The sequence below is a fragment of the Puma concolor genome, chromosome B4 (assembly GCF_028749965.1).
Source record: "Puma concolor isolate L17-30 chromosome B4, mPumCon1.1.hap2, whole genome shotgun sequence".
Taxonomy (NCBI): Eukaryota; Metazoa; Chordata; class Mammalia; order Carnivora; family Felidae; genus Puma; species Puma concolor.
Window position 1 is genome coordinate 108,693,081 of NC_141673.1, and position 15,645 is coordinate 108,708,725.

A 15,645-nucleotide genomic window follows, 5' to 3' on the forward strand; every position below is an offset into this window, starting at 1 on the left:
CTTGACGTTTTAAATGTGCTTTCTTTTTTAAATTTATTTTTTAAAATTAAATCTTCTCCCTAAAGCAATACTATTTAAAAGCTGGTCAAGGAAAGGTCTGAAGTGTGTTTGTCTATTCAGCTTTATCATGCACTGTATCTGTATGTTCTGAGTTGTAGCGTCTTAGGGAGTGATATTTTTAAGGGTTTTGGTGCACCTTGACTAGTGTAGCTAGAGAAGAGGTGGGAGGATGGGAATTAATGTAGTAAAGATGGTTTTCACTCCTTGGACTCTGACAGTTGGCTCCGACATTGGGGTTTCTCTGTATTCTAGTTCCTGCTTTTGTGCTTGCATAGGATAAGAGCACACTGGTGAGTTATCTTGATTTTTTTTTTTCTCTTTTATAATAAAATATTTTCCTTCCAGTGTTGACACTTTTAAACTCCGGAGCCCAAACCCATTAGCTGAACACATTTAAGCACTAATAGAAACCGGGTTTACTTCTGAGCTACTACAAGGAGATCTGTGGCTTAGGATATTTGGGTCTGTGTTCTCCACTAAAGGAAAGACTGAGACATGTGATAGGATGCTGCCATGTGCTGGTTTATTTTCCTATCTGTTGAACATTAACCCAAAGTGATTCGGCCAATTGCCTCTTGCTGGGTAATGGTTAATACTCTTTTCCATTGGCTTTCTCTAGGTTGAATCATTGATAGTTCTGAATAATAGTGTGTCAGGGTGCCTGATGCTTCTTCACTTCCTTATCCTCTGCCTCTGGCACTGGAGGGGAAATACCCTAATGAGGACCGCTGCTTACAGCAGTTCCTATTTTTTGCTTATTAAAAAAATTATTTCTCAGCCTCCCACCTCCCTCGTTTTTGGTGGGGCTGGTAGTCAGAGGCCATTTCTTCTCCCCCACGCCTCCCCAACTTAACATTACATCTAAATCTAAGGTAAAAAGGCAGATTAGGGATAAATCTCACTTGCTTATGGAACTCAAATGTGGAATTGAGTATCACCATTTATCATTCCTCATTCTTTAAACTATTGAGCAAAAGTTTGTATTAGTAAGTTTTCTAGATTTCTTCTTAATTGCTTTATTGACTGTAATGATTTCTGAAAACTTGGTAAAAAACCAATGAAGGTTTCTTGAGAAAAATACCAGAATTAAAGAATGCCACTTTATCGTCTTTGTATTAAAATAATAATTCTGAGCCAATAGAAATCAGTGTCTACAGTGTGCCTTACAGGGACTCTTGTATCATCATTGCCCTCTAGAAAGCTTTCTAGAAAATGAAAAGCGACTGTTGACCATCTGGTTCACACGTTCACCACACAAAGGCATCCTTGATACCTCCTCTCGCCTGTGTTTCTGTACCATCTCATATCAAAATGCAGCTACTTGACTGGGTCTGTCCTGGGAGAATAAACAATGAACCCAGGAATGTGGTTTTTTGGAAGTACAGCTACCATTAATTCCTTGTGGAAATCAATTTCCCCAGCCTTCATGCTAATTCCCTCTAATAATACAAAAGTAATGCCTGCTCTTTGCCTTTTTCTCTAAAAGGCATGATGTGGACAAATGTCATACCCACAGAATTTTAAAATTATTTTGAGATGTCTTATAGAAATAAAAGGTACTACAGGTAAAATTTGAGTTGGTGATCATATTTCATAGAGGGCCTGTAGACTATTTGATTACCTTTACAGAAACAGATTCTGGCCTCTGAACTGATTTCCTCACAAATCCCCTTGTCTGCAGTTTCGTTTTCTGCGGTTCAGTTACCAGCAGTCAGCCGTGGCCCAGAAGTAGATGATACTCCCATATCCTGAGGTCAGTAGCAGCCTAATGGTTCATCACAGTGCCTGCATCGCTCACCTCACTCATCTCGAGTAGGCATTTTGTCATCTCATGTCCTCATGAGGGTATTAGTATAATAAGATAGTTTGAGAGGAAGACCACATTCACAGAACTCATCACAGTATATTATCTTAATTCTATTTTCTTGTTAATGTCTACTATGCCTAATTTATAAACTAACTTTACCATAGATATGTATGTTTGGGGAAAAAAACATACATAGGGCTCAGTATTCTCCGTGGTTTCAGGCATCCACTGGGGAGGATGAGGGGGCGCTACTGTATCTCATTTAAAGCCTCAGCAACACCATACCAGAAAAATGTAGCTTCTCTGGAGGAACGAGATCTGCCATTAGTGACAACTTCCCATTACAGCATTCATCACTGAGGAGGTTCAACTGTGAGATGGGTTTCAGTTTAGGGTGCATATTTTTCTGTATTAGAGTATCCTTTTCCTTAAAAAGTGTGCATTATAATTTTAACAATAGTTGAACATTTACAATTTGCCAGAGATTGTTCTTGTGCACCATCATGTACCTTATTCCACCTTCACAGTTGCAATGGATATTCATAGTCCTCATCCCCAGCTTACGCTGTGAAGAGACCTAATTGGAGTTTAATGACTTTTCAAAAGCCTAGCATGGGAGAGGAAAAGGTGACTGGATTTTTCTGACTCCAAGTCTAGTGCTTTTTTCGGTTTTTACCATGTTTGTGACACTGTCAAGCAGGATTGGTAGGCTCTCTACAAATGGTTGTGCCAATCATGGACTGCACAAGGGCAGCCAGGCGCACCAGACTGTGCCCTGGAAGAAAGGGAGTTTTTTTCTTGATTTGTACAACGGTTCCATCTGGCCTAATCTAAAATTTGAGCATGTTCTACAGAAATAGGAGTGAAGGTTATGTCCAGAGTTATTCCGAACTTGTATGATTTTCTCTTAGTGAACGTGATGCCTTGTGGCTAAAGAATGTGCAGTTATTGTTGGTATGGATCTTTATCTTTTTTAGTGTGTCACATAAGTACTTCTGCTTATAAACAAGAGTAAGGCAGTCTGACACAGGAATCATCACCAAATGACTTGAAGACAGCGCCTTGATGCTTTCTCTTCCCTTTTCTCTATTTACCTTTCCCCCTGCCTATGCCATGGGTTGTGAAGTGGGATGAGATGAAGTGGGGGATACCGCCAGTCATTGGCCTCTCAACATTCGAGAGGTGACTGACTTGAGAGCTGGCAAGGTACAGCCACAGACACATCTTGCTCAGAAGCTGACACTAGATAACTTTCCAGTGAAACATCTCAGTTCCACAGTACACTGGGGCCTTGGCTATAGGATACCCGTTTCTTAAAATTTAGTCACTATTTCTTAGTTACCTCATACATAGAACTCCATAGAGAGTAGAAATGGTCATGAAACTAAAATATTAAGACATCCTGGTCTTCCCTTTATTTACATAAGACTAGCCTCTGGCTGGCCATGTTCCTGTGAATTTAAACCATCAGGGCCCTCCCGATGTTTATGTTTACACTGCAGTAGCTCTAGCCAGGCAGCTGCTTCATAGTAAGCTCAGGTAGGAGATGTTCTCAGGGATATTTGCAAAGCCTTGTAATAAGTTAAAAAGTAGCAGCTGGTTTAAGGTGATCTTTGCCCCCTTCTCAAACTTCTAAGGGGAAATTTTATAGTGATCTTGCTCAGTGTTTTTTTGCACCACCAGAAGAAATTGGTTAATCAGTGTATTGTTATGAACAAAAGTTTTGACATTTTACTACTGTTCCAGGAATAAAAGGAAGTTGAAATACAATCTTCCTTGTTAACGGAGTCTGGAATAACTTGGGTCCTGATTTTTAGCAAGACAATTGTATTACATAGGTTGGCCCTTGGCCAGCACCAAAGGAAAAGATAGAATTTGTGTATTTTTCCAGCTATCTTAGGCTTTCATTTCTCTTTTCCTTTACATTAAAAGTGCCTCTCTCTACCTCATTCCTTGACTGAGTTCAATTTATTATTGGTTCTAATGCTCTCATCTCCTCAAAATTACTGGAATTAAATGGTAATTTTGGTAACACATTTTACTTAAGTGCATGTATTTACTTTCTCTGTATGAATTTCCATTAGCTCTCCTAACAACTCTGATTTGCTCACCTTATTTGTGGTTTATTCTGGCTCCTCCTTTTCCCTCCTGTTATCTGCCTTTTGGCCAATCTATTCATCAGGGGAAAAGAACAAAATTCAAATCTATGAATTGTGCTGTTAGAAGCAGTGTGTTGGGGAGAATACATTGGAGGTTGAAATAAAGTGAGATCTGAAGATAATTGATGGACGACTCTTTGTATTCACATGGTAATCTTAGGCCTTGGACTTCAGAGGGATTTCAGATAATCTTGGGGTCTTGATAGGTACACACTTATTTACTTTGCCTTCAGGTTCTGAAAACATGATCTTAGCATTCAAAGGACACTCCATATTCAGGTTCCCAGTCAGCAGTGAAATTGTTGGAAAATAAAAGGCTCTGGTGCTATGACCCTTTAAGGTAGCCCTGAGCATCTCAGCAGTTAGTGCTGGATCCTAAGTGGTGAGATCAGGAATGATTTGACCTTCTGACTATACCAGATAATCCACCTGACTTTCAGATATGCCAAGCAGCTTCTGGAGAAGAAAGCTTTTTACTTTTTATTTATTCATTTAAGAATCCAGCCTTGTTAAGCTGCTAGAAGTGAGGCAAGAATTTTTTTTTTTTTTTTTTTTTTTAAAATTTTTTTTTTCAACGTTTATTTATTTTTGGGACAGAGAGAGACAGAGCATGAACGGGGGAGGGGCAGAGAGAGAGGGAGACACAGAATCGGAAACAGGCTCCAGGCTCTGAGCCGTCAGCCCAGAGCCCGACGCGGGGCTCGAACTCACGGACCGCGAGATCGTGACCTGGCTGAAGTCGGACGCTTAACCGACTGCGCCACCCAGGCGCCCCAAGAATTTTTTTTTAATGTATTTACTTAAGAGAGACAGAGTGTGAGTGGGGGGAGAGGGGGAAGACCACAGACAGGGGGAGAATCCCAAGCAGGCTCCAGACAGCACAGAGCCCAATGCGGGGCTCGAACTCACAAAACTGTGAGTTCGATCATGACCTGAGCTGAGATCAAGAGTTGGACATTTAAGTGACTGAGCCACCCAGGTGCCCCAGAAAACTTTTTATCTTTAACCAAGGAATTTCCATTGCTTAATTCAAATATTTAAAAAAACAGGATGAAACACATTCTCTAAATTAAAAAAAAAACTTTGTTATATCCATGACGAGTAAAATCCACCAACTTCCAGGATAGGTCTCAGTCATTCTGGCTGGGATGTGCTCAAGACTGGGAACATTCGTTTTTGATACAGTGGACTCTTTTCATAATGCTGGTTTGGGGACAAGAAGGTGATAATTTTGCCTCATGGCTGAGAAAGTCTAACTTGGTCTGAAGAAATTTACACCAACACGTATGTATATAAGCTGTATGAAAATGGTGGCCTACTGTATCAATTTAAGCAAAACTGGCAGATAAAGATGTGAAAAGTTGTATTATAAGAGATAATCTGGAATTATCTGTCGTTTTTAGAGCTCTTTTTTTCTTCCATTAGAGTTGACTTCGTATTTAAATTGTTCCTTTCAGAAGAAAGTGTCCCCCCACCCCTAGTAAGAATCTGATTGAACTGATACACATATGGATGAGTGGGTATGTATGTATATGTGTGATTCAACCTGTTTCCACTGTGATATGAATCCTTCAAAAAAAAAAAAAGTCCACTCCAAAACATAACAGCATTACCGGTTTATTTCCAAATGGTGGCCTTCTTACTGCACGGCTTTTAGTATTTGCAACATACTGCAGATAGCAAATTGAGACCCAGCCCTAGTGTGGTATGTATTTAATGCTGAACAATGCAGTCATATTTCTTTTCTGATTAAACTCTCAAGGAACAGAAAAGTGTTTTTGGTAACAAGAAAGTATTTCTTAGTACCTATTACTCTTGTTCATATCCTTTCCCAGAGTGTTCTATTCATAGTAACAACGGTATTACTGGTAAGTCTAACATTAATGTGTGTGATATGGACCCAGCATCCACCACTGTACCTTTAAACAGAATCCTAGGAAATGCTTATCGCTGGGAACAACAGACCAGTATTGCACTGTTTCTAAATGTAAGCTCTCTCTGGTTTGGCACTACCTAAGTGACTTACTTTTGTTATTACTTGCATTCTGACTGTGTCTCTAAGAAAGGGAACCACCTCAACTGTTGAATTTTTAAAAGTCTAACTATTGTTTTATCTTTATGGCTAGAAACGTGTTTTCTTCAGATGTCACTTCTTGGGCAAGGGTAAGCTGAGGGATATGGGAGGAAAATGAAAATGGAAGATTATTAACAGACATTCCCCCATGGGCTGTATGTAGTAGCTTCTGGTACTGCATCAGCTTAAAATTTTTATCAGAGCCTTGACTTCTTGGAAAGAAAAGGTGCATTTGGTTACCTGATTTTGGAAGCTGTGGCTGACGTGGGTCCTTAAATGATCTCCACACCTTTCAATTGCCTGTGGTCCTTCTTAACTCAAAAGGAAATCGAGTTGAAAAAAATCATGTTTTGAGGCCTGATTTTCCCATTGTTTGAGTACAGAACTTTAGTCCAGAACCTCTTGTACTGTTTGGTTTTTAAATGGGAAGACTGTTAACTTCCTTAGTATCAAGGTGTGCCCTACATTGAGAGGAATTTTTCATTTGTGAGGGATAAGTTCATCCGTCTCCAGACCTTACTCTCCTCATATTGCCTGCTGTCAGACCACACCCCAAGGTTGCACTTTAATAAACAGTATTTTTTTTAAACAAAAAAACATGTTTTTTTTTCTTAAACAAAAAAAACCCTTTTTTTCTGCCTTACAATCTGTTCTTAAATTTAATTTTCAAGTGAAGACCCGTACAGCTGAAATAAGATAAAGGCACAGTGTGTAGTGGATTTGGAAGATGGTATGAAACTCATTCAAATCTGTGCAAGTTGACATTTTCATTCAAGTATGTTAAGGTAAAGTTTCTAAATGAATCACTTGCTTAAAACATCATCTTTAAAATAGTAAGAAATAAATAGCTATTACTTCGTGCCTATCTTCTCTAAGAACTTTGTTTACATAGCCATGGCTCCATCTCCACTGGAGGCAGGTGTACTGTTGTCAACATATCAAGTTTTAACCAGTTGTACTTTTGCAGAGTTGTCCACTCAGTCCATCTCCTGCAGCAAGAAAGGAAAATAGACAGAATTAGCCAGTCTGATTCACTAACCAGGATTTAGTACTTAAGGACTCTGGTGCCACAATCAATAGATGTGAAGCCGGGGTTGTGCAAAACACACTCTCTGGAGCCCTGTCATCCTTAGATCGCTGCATCCTCCTTTTTGCTACATGGGAGCAATTGCAAAGACATAGGCTTTCAAGGTGCTGAGATCTGGATATTCACATCTATTGAATCACTTCTGGTGCTAAGAAGCATCTTGGTCCAAGGAATGAAGATTCTGTTTCAGCCCTTCAGTATTCGGGAGGCTGTTAATACAGATAGCTATCGACATCTTGCCCACTTATTGTCCAGCTAGATGGTTGTTGGTGAAAGCTGTTACGAACTTTCTCAGGCTTACCTTCTCCCAACAATTCAGCTTCAAGATTTGTATTCGTTCTCCTGTTTTAAAATGCTGCCATAAATGAAGACCATGGCACACAGAGAAAGGCATCAGGGGTTAGATGCCTGAGTAATGCCTCTGACACACAAAATCCCAAACATTCACTAAACTTACAGATAAGATACAACCACTTAATTTCCAGTTAAAGTGAAGCAACAGACTTTACTACCTGTCTGGCCCTTCTTCCTAGGCAGCATCATGAAGAATTGTGACTTTTAATATCTTAGTTTTAATATCTTGGACAGGTTTTCTGGGCAAGATTTTAGATAGTTTTCCCCCTTTTTGACTATCCATTTTGGCATCTCTCCCCAACATCCTTTTTGGTAAACATGTTTTTAAATGTAAATTATACTTATGTTTGTGATGAGGTGGAGGTGAAGGCAGATGAAGCCCAGCTGGGGACACTCCCGCCACATTCTCTCATGCTCTACCCGTAACCTACACTGTATGACTTGGATCCTAACAAGAGTAGAGTGTGCAGTGTGCTCTGATAGCAGGGTGTCTTAAAAATAAAGTTTGGGGCGCCTGGGTGGCGCAGTCGGTTGAGCGTCCGACTTCAGCCAGGTCACGATCTCGCGGTCCGTGGGTTCGAGCCCCGCGTCGGGCTCTGGGCTGATGGCTCAGAGCCTGGAGCCTGTTTCCGATTCTGTGTCTCCCTCTCTCTCTCTGCCCCTCCCCTGTTCATGCTCTGTCTCTCTCTGTCCCAAAAATAAATAAACGTTGAAAAAAAAAAAAAAATAAAGTTGATGAAGCTCAAAGGGGTGCTCATCACCACCTTCTACAACACAACTTTCTCATAGAAGCAAAGCCACACCTTCTACCTGAGTAGCAAGGTCCCTTTCGTGTGGTCTGGTCACCAGAAGCAGGGGAGAAAGGATGAAAGAAGCCCGGCAGCAGAGAGCTCTGCTGTGTTTCCAGACCTTAGAAGGAGCAGGCAGAGACCAAGAGGATTCAGCGAAATGCAAAGGTGCTGACATCACTGGTTCTTACATTTCTGACTAAGTTCCTCACATATGTGAGTAGGTTCTGGTTAATAAAGTTCACTGTTGTGCGAAAGACATCACGGAGCAAGGACGGTGTGTGATCGGCCACCTTTTTGGCCAATACCATGGCCAACAAGAGCACGGTCTTCTCCCTCTCCATGTCCTTCGGGTAAGTCTGTAGGACCTGCTCCAGTGCAGCAGCAAGGTGTTTCCTTCTGTCCTGCAGGTAGACACAGGGTCACGTGAAATTTCATTCACTAATATTCTGCCCTCGGAAAGGAGAACAGTCCACCAATGTTAAGTAGGAAGAAGCATGCTTTCATTTTGAGGGAAGAACTTATTAAACAGCTGAGGAGGCTGGAGGAGAGTGAGAAACAATTTAATTTGGAGAGGCAATGGAAAGGGTAGGCTGAGCTCAGTCCCCATAGCTGGACACACATTCATCAAATACATCTTGAGTGTGTGTGTTCACATTAGACAAATGAGTCATTCCCTGCCTCTAAGGCACTTAAAATAAAGAATTAATTAAATACCCAAGACGTCTTAGACCTATCTTACCAGTGCAGACCTAGCTACCGGAAGGAGATGAAGGGGGCTAAACATGACATTCTCACTACATGGCAGGGGCACACCACAGACCACCAGACTCTTAAGGACCTTCAAGCTCATCAACTCATATGCAAAATTAAGTCAACATTGTGGGAGAGGACCCGAGGCAGAACAATACCACGGCTATGACAGCTGCTGATCCAGAGGGGACAAACCTTCCTGGAGGCAGGAGGCTGCCCTGGAGGACAGACACATTTCTGGGTAGTGAGGGGTGTTTGCATTTGCAGCTCCAGTCAAAAGGATGGAATCTTTCCCCTCCTCCAAACTCAGGTAGCCATAGATTTGACAGCCTTGGGGCATCTCTCCCACTAAGTTTCTTCAGGAAGGCTAGAGGAGCTAGTTTACAGTATCCGCAAGGGACAGAAGCTCTATACTGATTTTAACCATGAAGTTAAGAGTAGCGGGCTAAATAAAATGTCACTCTTGTCACATGTGGTAAGTGACCTGATGTTCTCACTCACATTTTTATTCAACTCTCTAAAACTGAGGAAAGAATAAGTTAGTCCTGGAAGAGTCATATACGTTTTGTTAATCTTTTTTGGAAGGTTTTATATCAAACTCTTAACTCTGACTTAAGGTTCAGGTTTCCTAAATACCAAGTAAGTTGATTCTTCTGAAAGACAATTAACCATGCTATGATTCTATTTCCAATTGTTTTGTAGGTACTGAATTACCTCACTGGACACTGGTTTGTCTGATAAGAGACAAAGGACAGACCTTGGTGTTTTAATTAACAACTGGAAACTAAAAGGCAGTCTGTGGACTGAGAGAAGAGGTTTTCAGACATGACTGATAAAGAGTTAGTACCCAAAATCTATAGAGAACTTCTATAACTCGAAAAAACAAACAATCCAATTAAAAAATGGGCAGAAGACATGAACAGACATTTCTCCAAGAAGACACAGTGGCCAACAGACACATGAAAAGATGCTCAACATCACTCATCATCAGGGAAATGCAAATCAAAACCATAATGAGATACCATCTCACACCTGTAAGAATGGCTAAAATCAACAACAAAAAACACAACTGGTGTTGATGAGAACGTGGAGAAAAAAGGAACCTCATGCACTGTTGGTAGGAATGCAAACTGGAGCAGCTTCTGTAGAAAACAGTATGGAGATTCCTGAAAAAGTCTACCATCTACTAATCACACTACTGGGTATTTAACCAAATAATACAAAAACACTAATTGAAGGGATATTTGTACCCCTATGTCTACTGCAGCATTATTTACAATAGCCAAACTATGGAAGCAGCCCAAGTGTCCATGGATAGATGAATAAAGAAAATGTGGTGTATACAAAATGGAACATTACTCAGCTGTAAAAAAGAATGAAATCTTGCCTTTTGCAACAACATGGATAGATCTAGAGAGCATAATCCTAAGCTAAATAAGCCAGTCAGAGAAAGACAAATACCATGTGATTTCACTCATATATGGAATTTAAGAAACAAAACAAAGGAACAAAGGGGGAAAAAGAAGAGACAAACCAAAAAACAGACTCTTAACATAGAGAACACACTGATGGTTAACAGAGATGGAAGTGGATTGGGGGGATAAGTAAAATAGGTGAAGAGGCTTATGAGTACACTTTATCGTGCTGAAAACTGAGTAATACATAGAACTGTTAAATCACTATATTGTACACCTGAAAATAATATAACCCTGTATGTTAACTACATTGGAATTAAAAAACAAAAACAAAAACAAAAACACACACACCTGACAACTGAAAAAGTTCTCACACTTCCTGACTAACCCAGAAAGGGCACTGGTGAATATTCTCACTTACTTCTTCTGACAGGTTCACATTCATAAACTGCATTGCCAGGTTATTCACCACTCTTGGGTGGATGCTGTGATCCATCCTATCCCCGATTTGGGCGAGCTGCCTGGCGATATCTTGGATGATTTCCTCTTGACTCTCAGAATCTGAATGTTCAGGCAGGACACAGAGACACAGCAGATTCAAAAAATGGTCCTGTTTGACCCCTCCTCCCAATCCATCCCATACCAGAAAAAGAAAGGGATTCTGCTTTGGAACAAAGCTAGTTCCTGCTTCCACAGTTCACCATGGTGGGCTTGCTGACGGCACATGCTCCATTCTACTAGAGCTGCTATGTGAGGACCTGGGTGCAGTCAGGGGAGCAGGGGTGGAGTGCTGGGGCCAGGAAAGGGTCTAAATGAGCAGAAGACTGGAGAAGTGGGCCCACCCTGCAGAGAGTCAACATTTGTCCACAAAAAAGACAGTGATGCAAGGGCATCCATGACTTGCAAGGCATCATGATTCTGAGCAGCCATGGCATGAATCTGATGGCAAGCTTCACGGCTGCCAGTTCTAGACCCCATCATATAACAGGTGTCAGCCTAAGAAGGTATTAGGGCAGAGGCTCTGCTGTTAGACTGAGTTAGAGCCCTGCATCTGCCACCAGAGAACACAGCTCCTTCTCTCTCTTCCTTTAGGTCTACTCAAACGCCACTCTGTCCGAGATTATTAACACTGCCACTTGCACTGCCACCTGCCCTCTCCGTCGCCCTCCCTTTTCCTTCCTCAGCACTCACTACCACCATATATTTTACCTGTCTGTGTTCTTTGTCTGACTCCCATGCCAGAAGGTAAGTTTCCTAACAGCTCCAATTTTTAAATCTGTTTTGTTTACTGCCAAATATGCAGCACTGAAAACAATGCAAGGCACACGGTAGGGCTCAACAGACAACTACACAAATTAATGAATGTGTAAATGAATGGATCCTGTACCTAGCTCCTAGTAAGTAATCAATAAATGCCAGCCATTGTTATTTCTCCCATTAAATCTTATATTCTGTGTTTGCACCTTCCCTCCGGGTTCTTATTTACCCAGGACAGAAATCTCAATCTCCCCAGTCCTTGCAGGCATCCTCAAGCAATTGTCAAATCTTATCTCACAGATACAACCGTCTGTCCCACCATTACCACTGCCACCACCTGGGTGTGGATTCTCCATCAGCTCTCATCTGTAGCCTCTTAGCCTTCTCACTGCCCTCCAGGCCCTTCTCCACTCTCCACAATATACTTTGGCAAGCAAGGCACTGAGAGGGTGAAGTGTCCTGGTGTGCCCCTGGAGACAGTTCCTCCTTAAATTTTGTGCCTTCAGCATTTCACCTGCCCTAGACTGCCTACTGTGGTCTTGACTGTGATCCTTGAATCTCTGTGATCTCTGTGATCTCTACTCATTCATGTGCTCACACCTTGCTCAACTGACAAGCTATAACCTGGCTTCCAAACACCTTGGACCATAACTTCCACTATTCCCTCCAAACACTCTAGCCAAACAACTATTCACAGTACCTTTTACAGACCCCAATCTTTTCATCTTCAAGTGTCTGCTTAAGCTGTTGCCATTCCCTCTTCACAGTTTCCAAAGAGCCAAAACGTACCCCTTCCTCCATAGCCCAGCTCAACTGCAGTTATAGCTGTGAAGTCTTTCCTGATCCCTTGTGGAGGACCCATGCTCTCCGTAGCTCCCACTATACTGACTCTGCCTCACTGATTTCTCTGTGCTTTTCCACTTTATTGCGGCAACTTCAGGAGCCGTGGCGGATTCAGTGTCCAGCTGAGTAAATGAATTCACCAATGAAACTGTGGTGTACAGAGCCTCTAGTTTGCCTTTTGCTTCCAAGTCTCATCAGGTACTTAATCTACACACTAGTTTTCCACCAGCAGTGAAGTTAAGTGTACCTTTGCAAATGCCATTTGAGTTAAGCCAGGCTTGGGGGGTTCCATAGTGTAATGGTTAGCACTCTGGACTCTGAGTTAAGCCAGGCTTTGCAGTCTAAGGGCAAGGAATGGTGCAGAAGAGCAAAAGACAGCCCAGGGGACAGCCTCTGGTTACAGTTACTCCAGCCATAGCTTCTGACAGCAAAGCCATTCCTGCCCTTCACCCCCTCCTAAGCCTTCCCCAAAGGGGGCCAGTTGCCCTTATTCAAATTTAGAGCTACCCAGGAGATACAGTAGCTGGATTCTAAAGCACAGAAGTCTTTGGCACACCCTGGCTAGTGGGGGAACTCTGCCATATCCCCCATCCACTCAATTTAACATAGAGCTGGAGGTCCAAAAGCTGGATCAGCTGTTGGTCTCCCCCATGGCCACAAGAGGGCAGTGCAATCTCTTATGCCAGGAGATATCTGGGCGGCAGGAGGCAGGATTTCAGTCCTTTGGCTAGGTTGTGAGGACTGGGTCCAAGACCTCAGAGTCCCTTTGGCAGTGATTCTAACCAGGACATATACGCCAGAAACACCTGAGAGTCTTCCACCCTAGAACATGTTGGTTCAGACAGCTGCAGTCAAGCCCAAAGACTATGCATTTTGAAAATGTTCCTCATGGAATTCCAATGTGCACACTACTGAGAACCACTGTTCCGGGCCCAAATCTGGGAGTGGCTGATCCTTATCTTGCTTCCCAGCCCTGCTCCCTCAGCCTTAGAGTTCAGAATGGCCTCCCTCTGTGGAGGCCTCACCAGTGACAAAGAAGAGTAAAAAGTGAGGTTGGAAGGGCAGCACAGGGATGTGGGTGAGGAAAAGTGAAGAAAGCCTCGAAACCATGATATACTGGGAGGCAGCAGCAGAGGACGATGGAGCCCAGCTTAAGGAAACAGGCCTGGCCCGAGACCTGGTTGGACTGTGTCCAGTAGTTGCCTGACTTGGGGTTTGTAATTGACCCTTTTTTGGGCCTCAGTTTCCTCACTTGGAAATTAGGTTCAGAATACTTCAATGCCCTAGTTATGTTGTAGATAATCATGCCGTAATACATATGAAAGTGAAAGTGTGAGGTACTATACAGATTCAAAGAATCATTATAAAGAAACTGAGTGGATTTCAACTGATTGGAAACTAGAGAGTCTTGCTCCACTGGAGTCATGAGGTACAAACCAAACAACCATATGACACAAACATATGCAGTGGACTGAAACCACATAGGTGGACACTGAGTCCAAAGGTTCCTTCCAGGACTTAAGTTCCCTAAAAGTTAGTGGAGAGAGCAAAGCCCAGATTTGGGACAGAGGAGGCTATGCTAGGTACCTGTCTCCTCGCTATCCAAGAAGCGGCTGCACCGGTTGCCATCTGTCTGGAGCCCATCATCGTGGTCCTCCTGCAGGTAAGCTGGTGGCACAGGCAGTTCACGGCCCAACACCTCTAACTCTTTATGGAAATTATAGTTGGAGCAGTTTTGGAGGAAGCCAAACACCAGCAAGTTTGTGATGCGCTCATCCTGGAGGCTTGAACCATTGCTGACCTAAGATGAAAAGGGAGTCAAATCAAGGAGACCTGTGGGAAGCTAGTCCAGGACCAGAGGCCCTTCCTGCAGCTGAGCTTGGCAAAAGGGCTCTGAGAGTAGCTGAGCCTGAAACAGCCTCACTGGCCCAAGATATCTGAATAACCCTGTGCATACAAGAGGACTCAGTGGGCAGAGGCCAAATCTGCAGAGCCTGCTTTAAGCAACACCACCTGTAGATTCCAAAGAGGAAGCTCCAATTCTGCAGAAGGTGGTTCATCTACCATATGCTTGACATCCTGAAAACATTGAGCTGGGGTGAGCTTACTTTCGGAGGAGGAAGGTACAAAGGCTGTTTTAGGTAAGTCAGCCAATATCATCACTTAGATATCATCCTTATACATCTACATGCTTATGCTAACTCTCATGTGTCTTTTACCAACTTCAGCCCACCTTACCAGCTACACATCCAGCAGTTAGAAATTCTTTCATAATCTTCTTTGTGGGCCAAGATGGTATTGTGCAACCAGCAAATTTTCCATAAATACTGGGTAATAATGACCACAGATAACATTTGCCTTTGGGTAGGCTTGGTTTGCTTCATATAGGGGGATGGCTCCTGCTCTAATGTGAGAGGCTGGTGGTCTCTGCCTGCCAGCTCTCCATCCGTTAGCAACACTTGCAGGGGAGCTCTGGGGGCCAAGAGGGACATCTGTACTCTGGGAGCCAGGAGGGACATTTCTAGTGTGCCGAGTGCATCTGGGATGGTGTTCTTGGCAAACAAAGGTGAAAACTCGCAGACCTGGCAGCCAGACCTAGGATGAAAGAGGGAATCATCTGGAAGCCTGGGGATACTGAGATTTGCCCAAATAAATGTAAAACACACATACTAGACTGTAAGAGAAGGTCAACAGAAGAAGATGAAGGTGCTTGTAATATTTATTTCTGTCTTCTAAGTCCTGAATATTTTTCATTAGAAAAAAATAAGAAAACTTTTAGGACAGTTTTTAGAGGGCAAATGGCTTTAAATAAATAAAATGCACAAAATAAGGAGCTAACGTATTGTTAACCAGTTTTTACTTCTCCAGAATTATCCCTTAAAAGGGGGAAAAATCCAGGGCACTTGGGTGGCTCAGCTGGTTAAGTATCCAACTCTTGGTTTCAGCTCAGGCCATGACCTCATGGTTCTTGAGGCCGAGCCCCATGTCAGAGCAGAACCTGCTTGAGATTCTCTCTACCCACCCCCCCGCCCCTCCCCTGCTTGCTCT

At 42.6% G+C, this 15,645-nt stretch overlaps 1 protein-coding gene across 2 annotated transcripts in view; it reads right to left on the reverse strand.

Annotated features, from left to right (window-relative positions):
• Positions 1-5,627: 5,627 nt before the first annotated feature.
• The window catches only part of BID (BH3 interacting domain death agonist), a 28,788-nt gene continuing 18,770 nt past the window's right edge, over positions 5,628-15,645 (reverse strand). For both annotated transcript variants that reach the window (XM_086714539.1, XM_025930228.2), the window contains exons 3-6: positions 14,185-14,398; positions 10,919-11,058; positions 8,521-8,733; positions 5,628-7,089 (exon numbers count right to left, since the gene is read on the reverse strand). In XM_086714539.1, the coding sequence (XP_086570665.1) occupies positions 7,078-7,089; positions 8,521-8,733; positions 10,919-11,058; positions 14,185-14,398 (579 nt within the window). In that variant the 3' untranslated portion in view covers positions 5,628-7,077. The remainder of the gene's footprint in view (positions 7,090-8,520; positions 8,734-10,918; positions 11,059-14,184; positions 14,399-15,645) is intronic.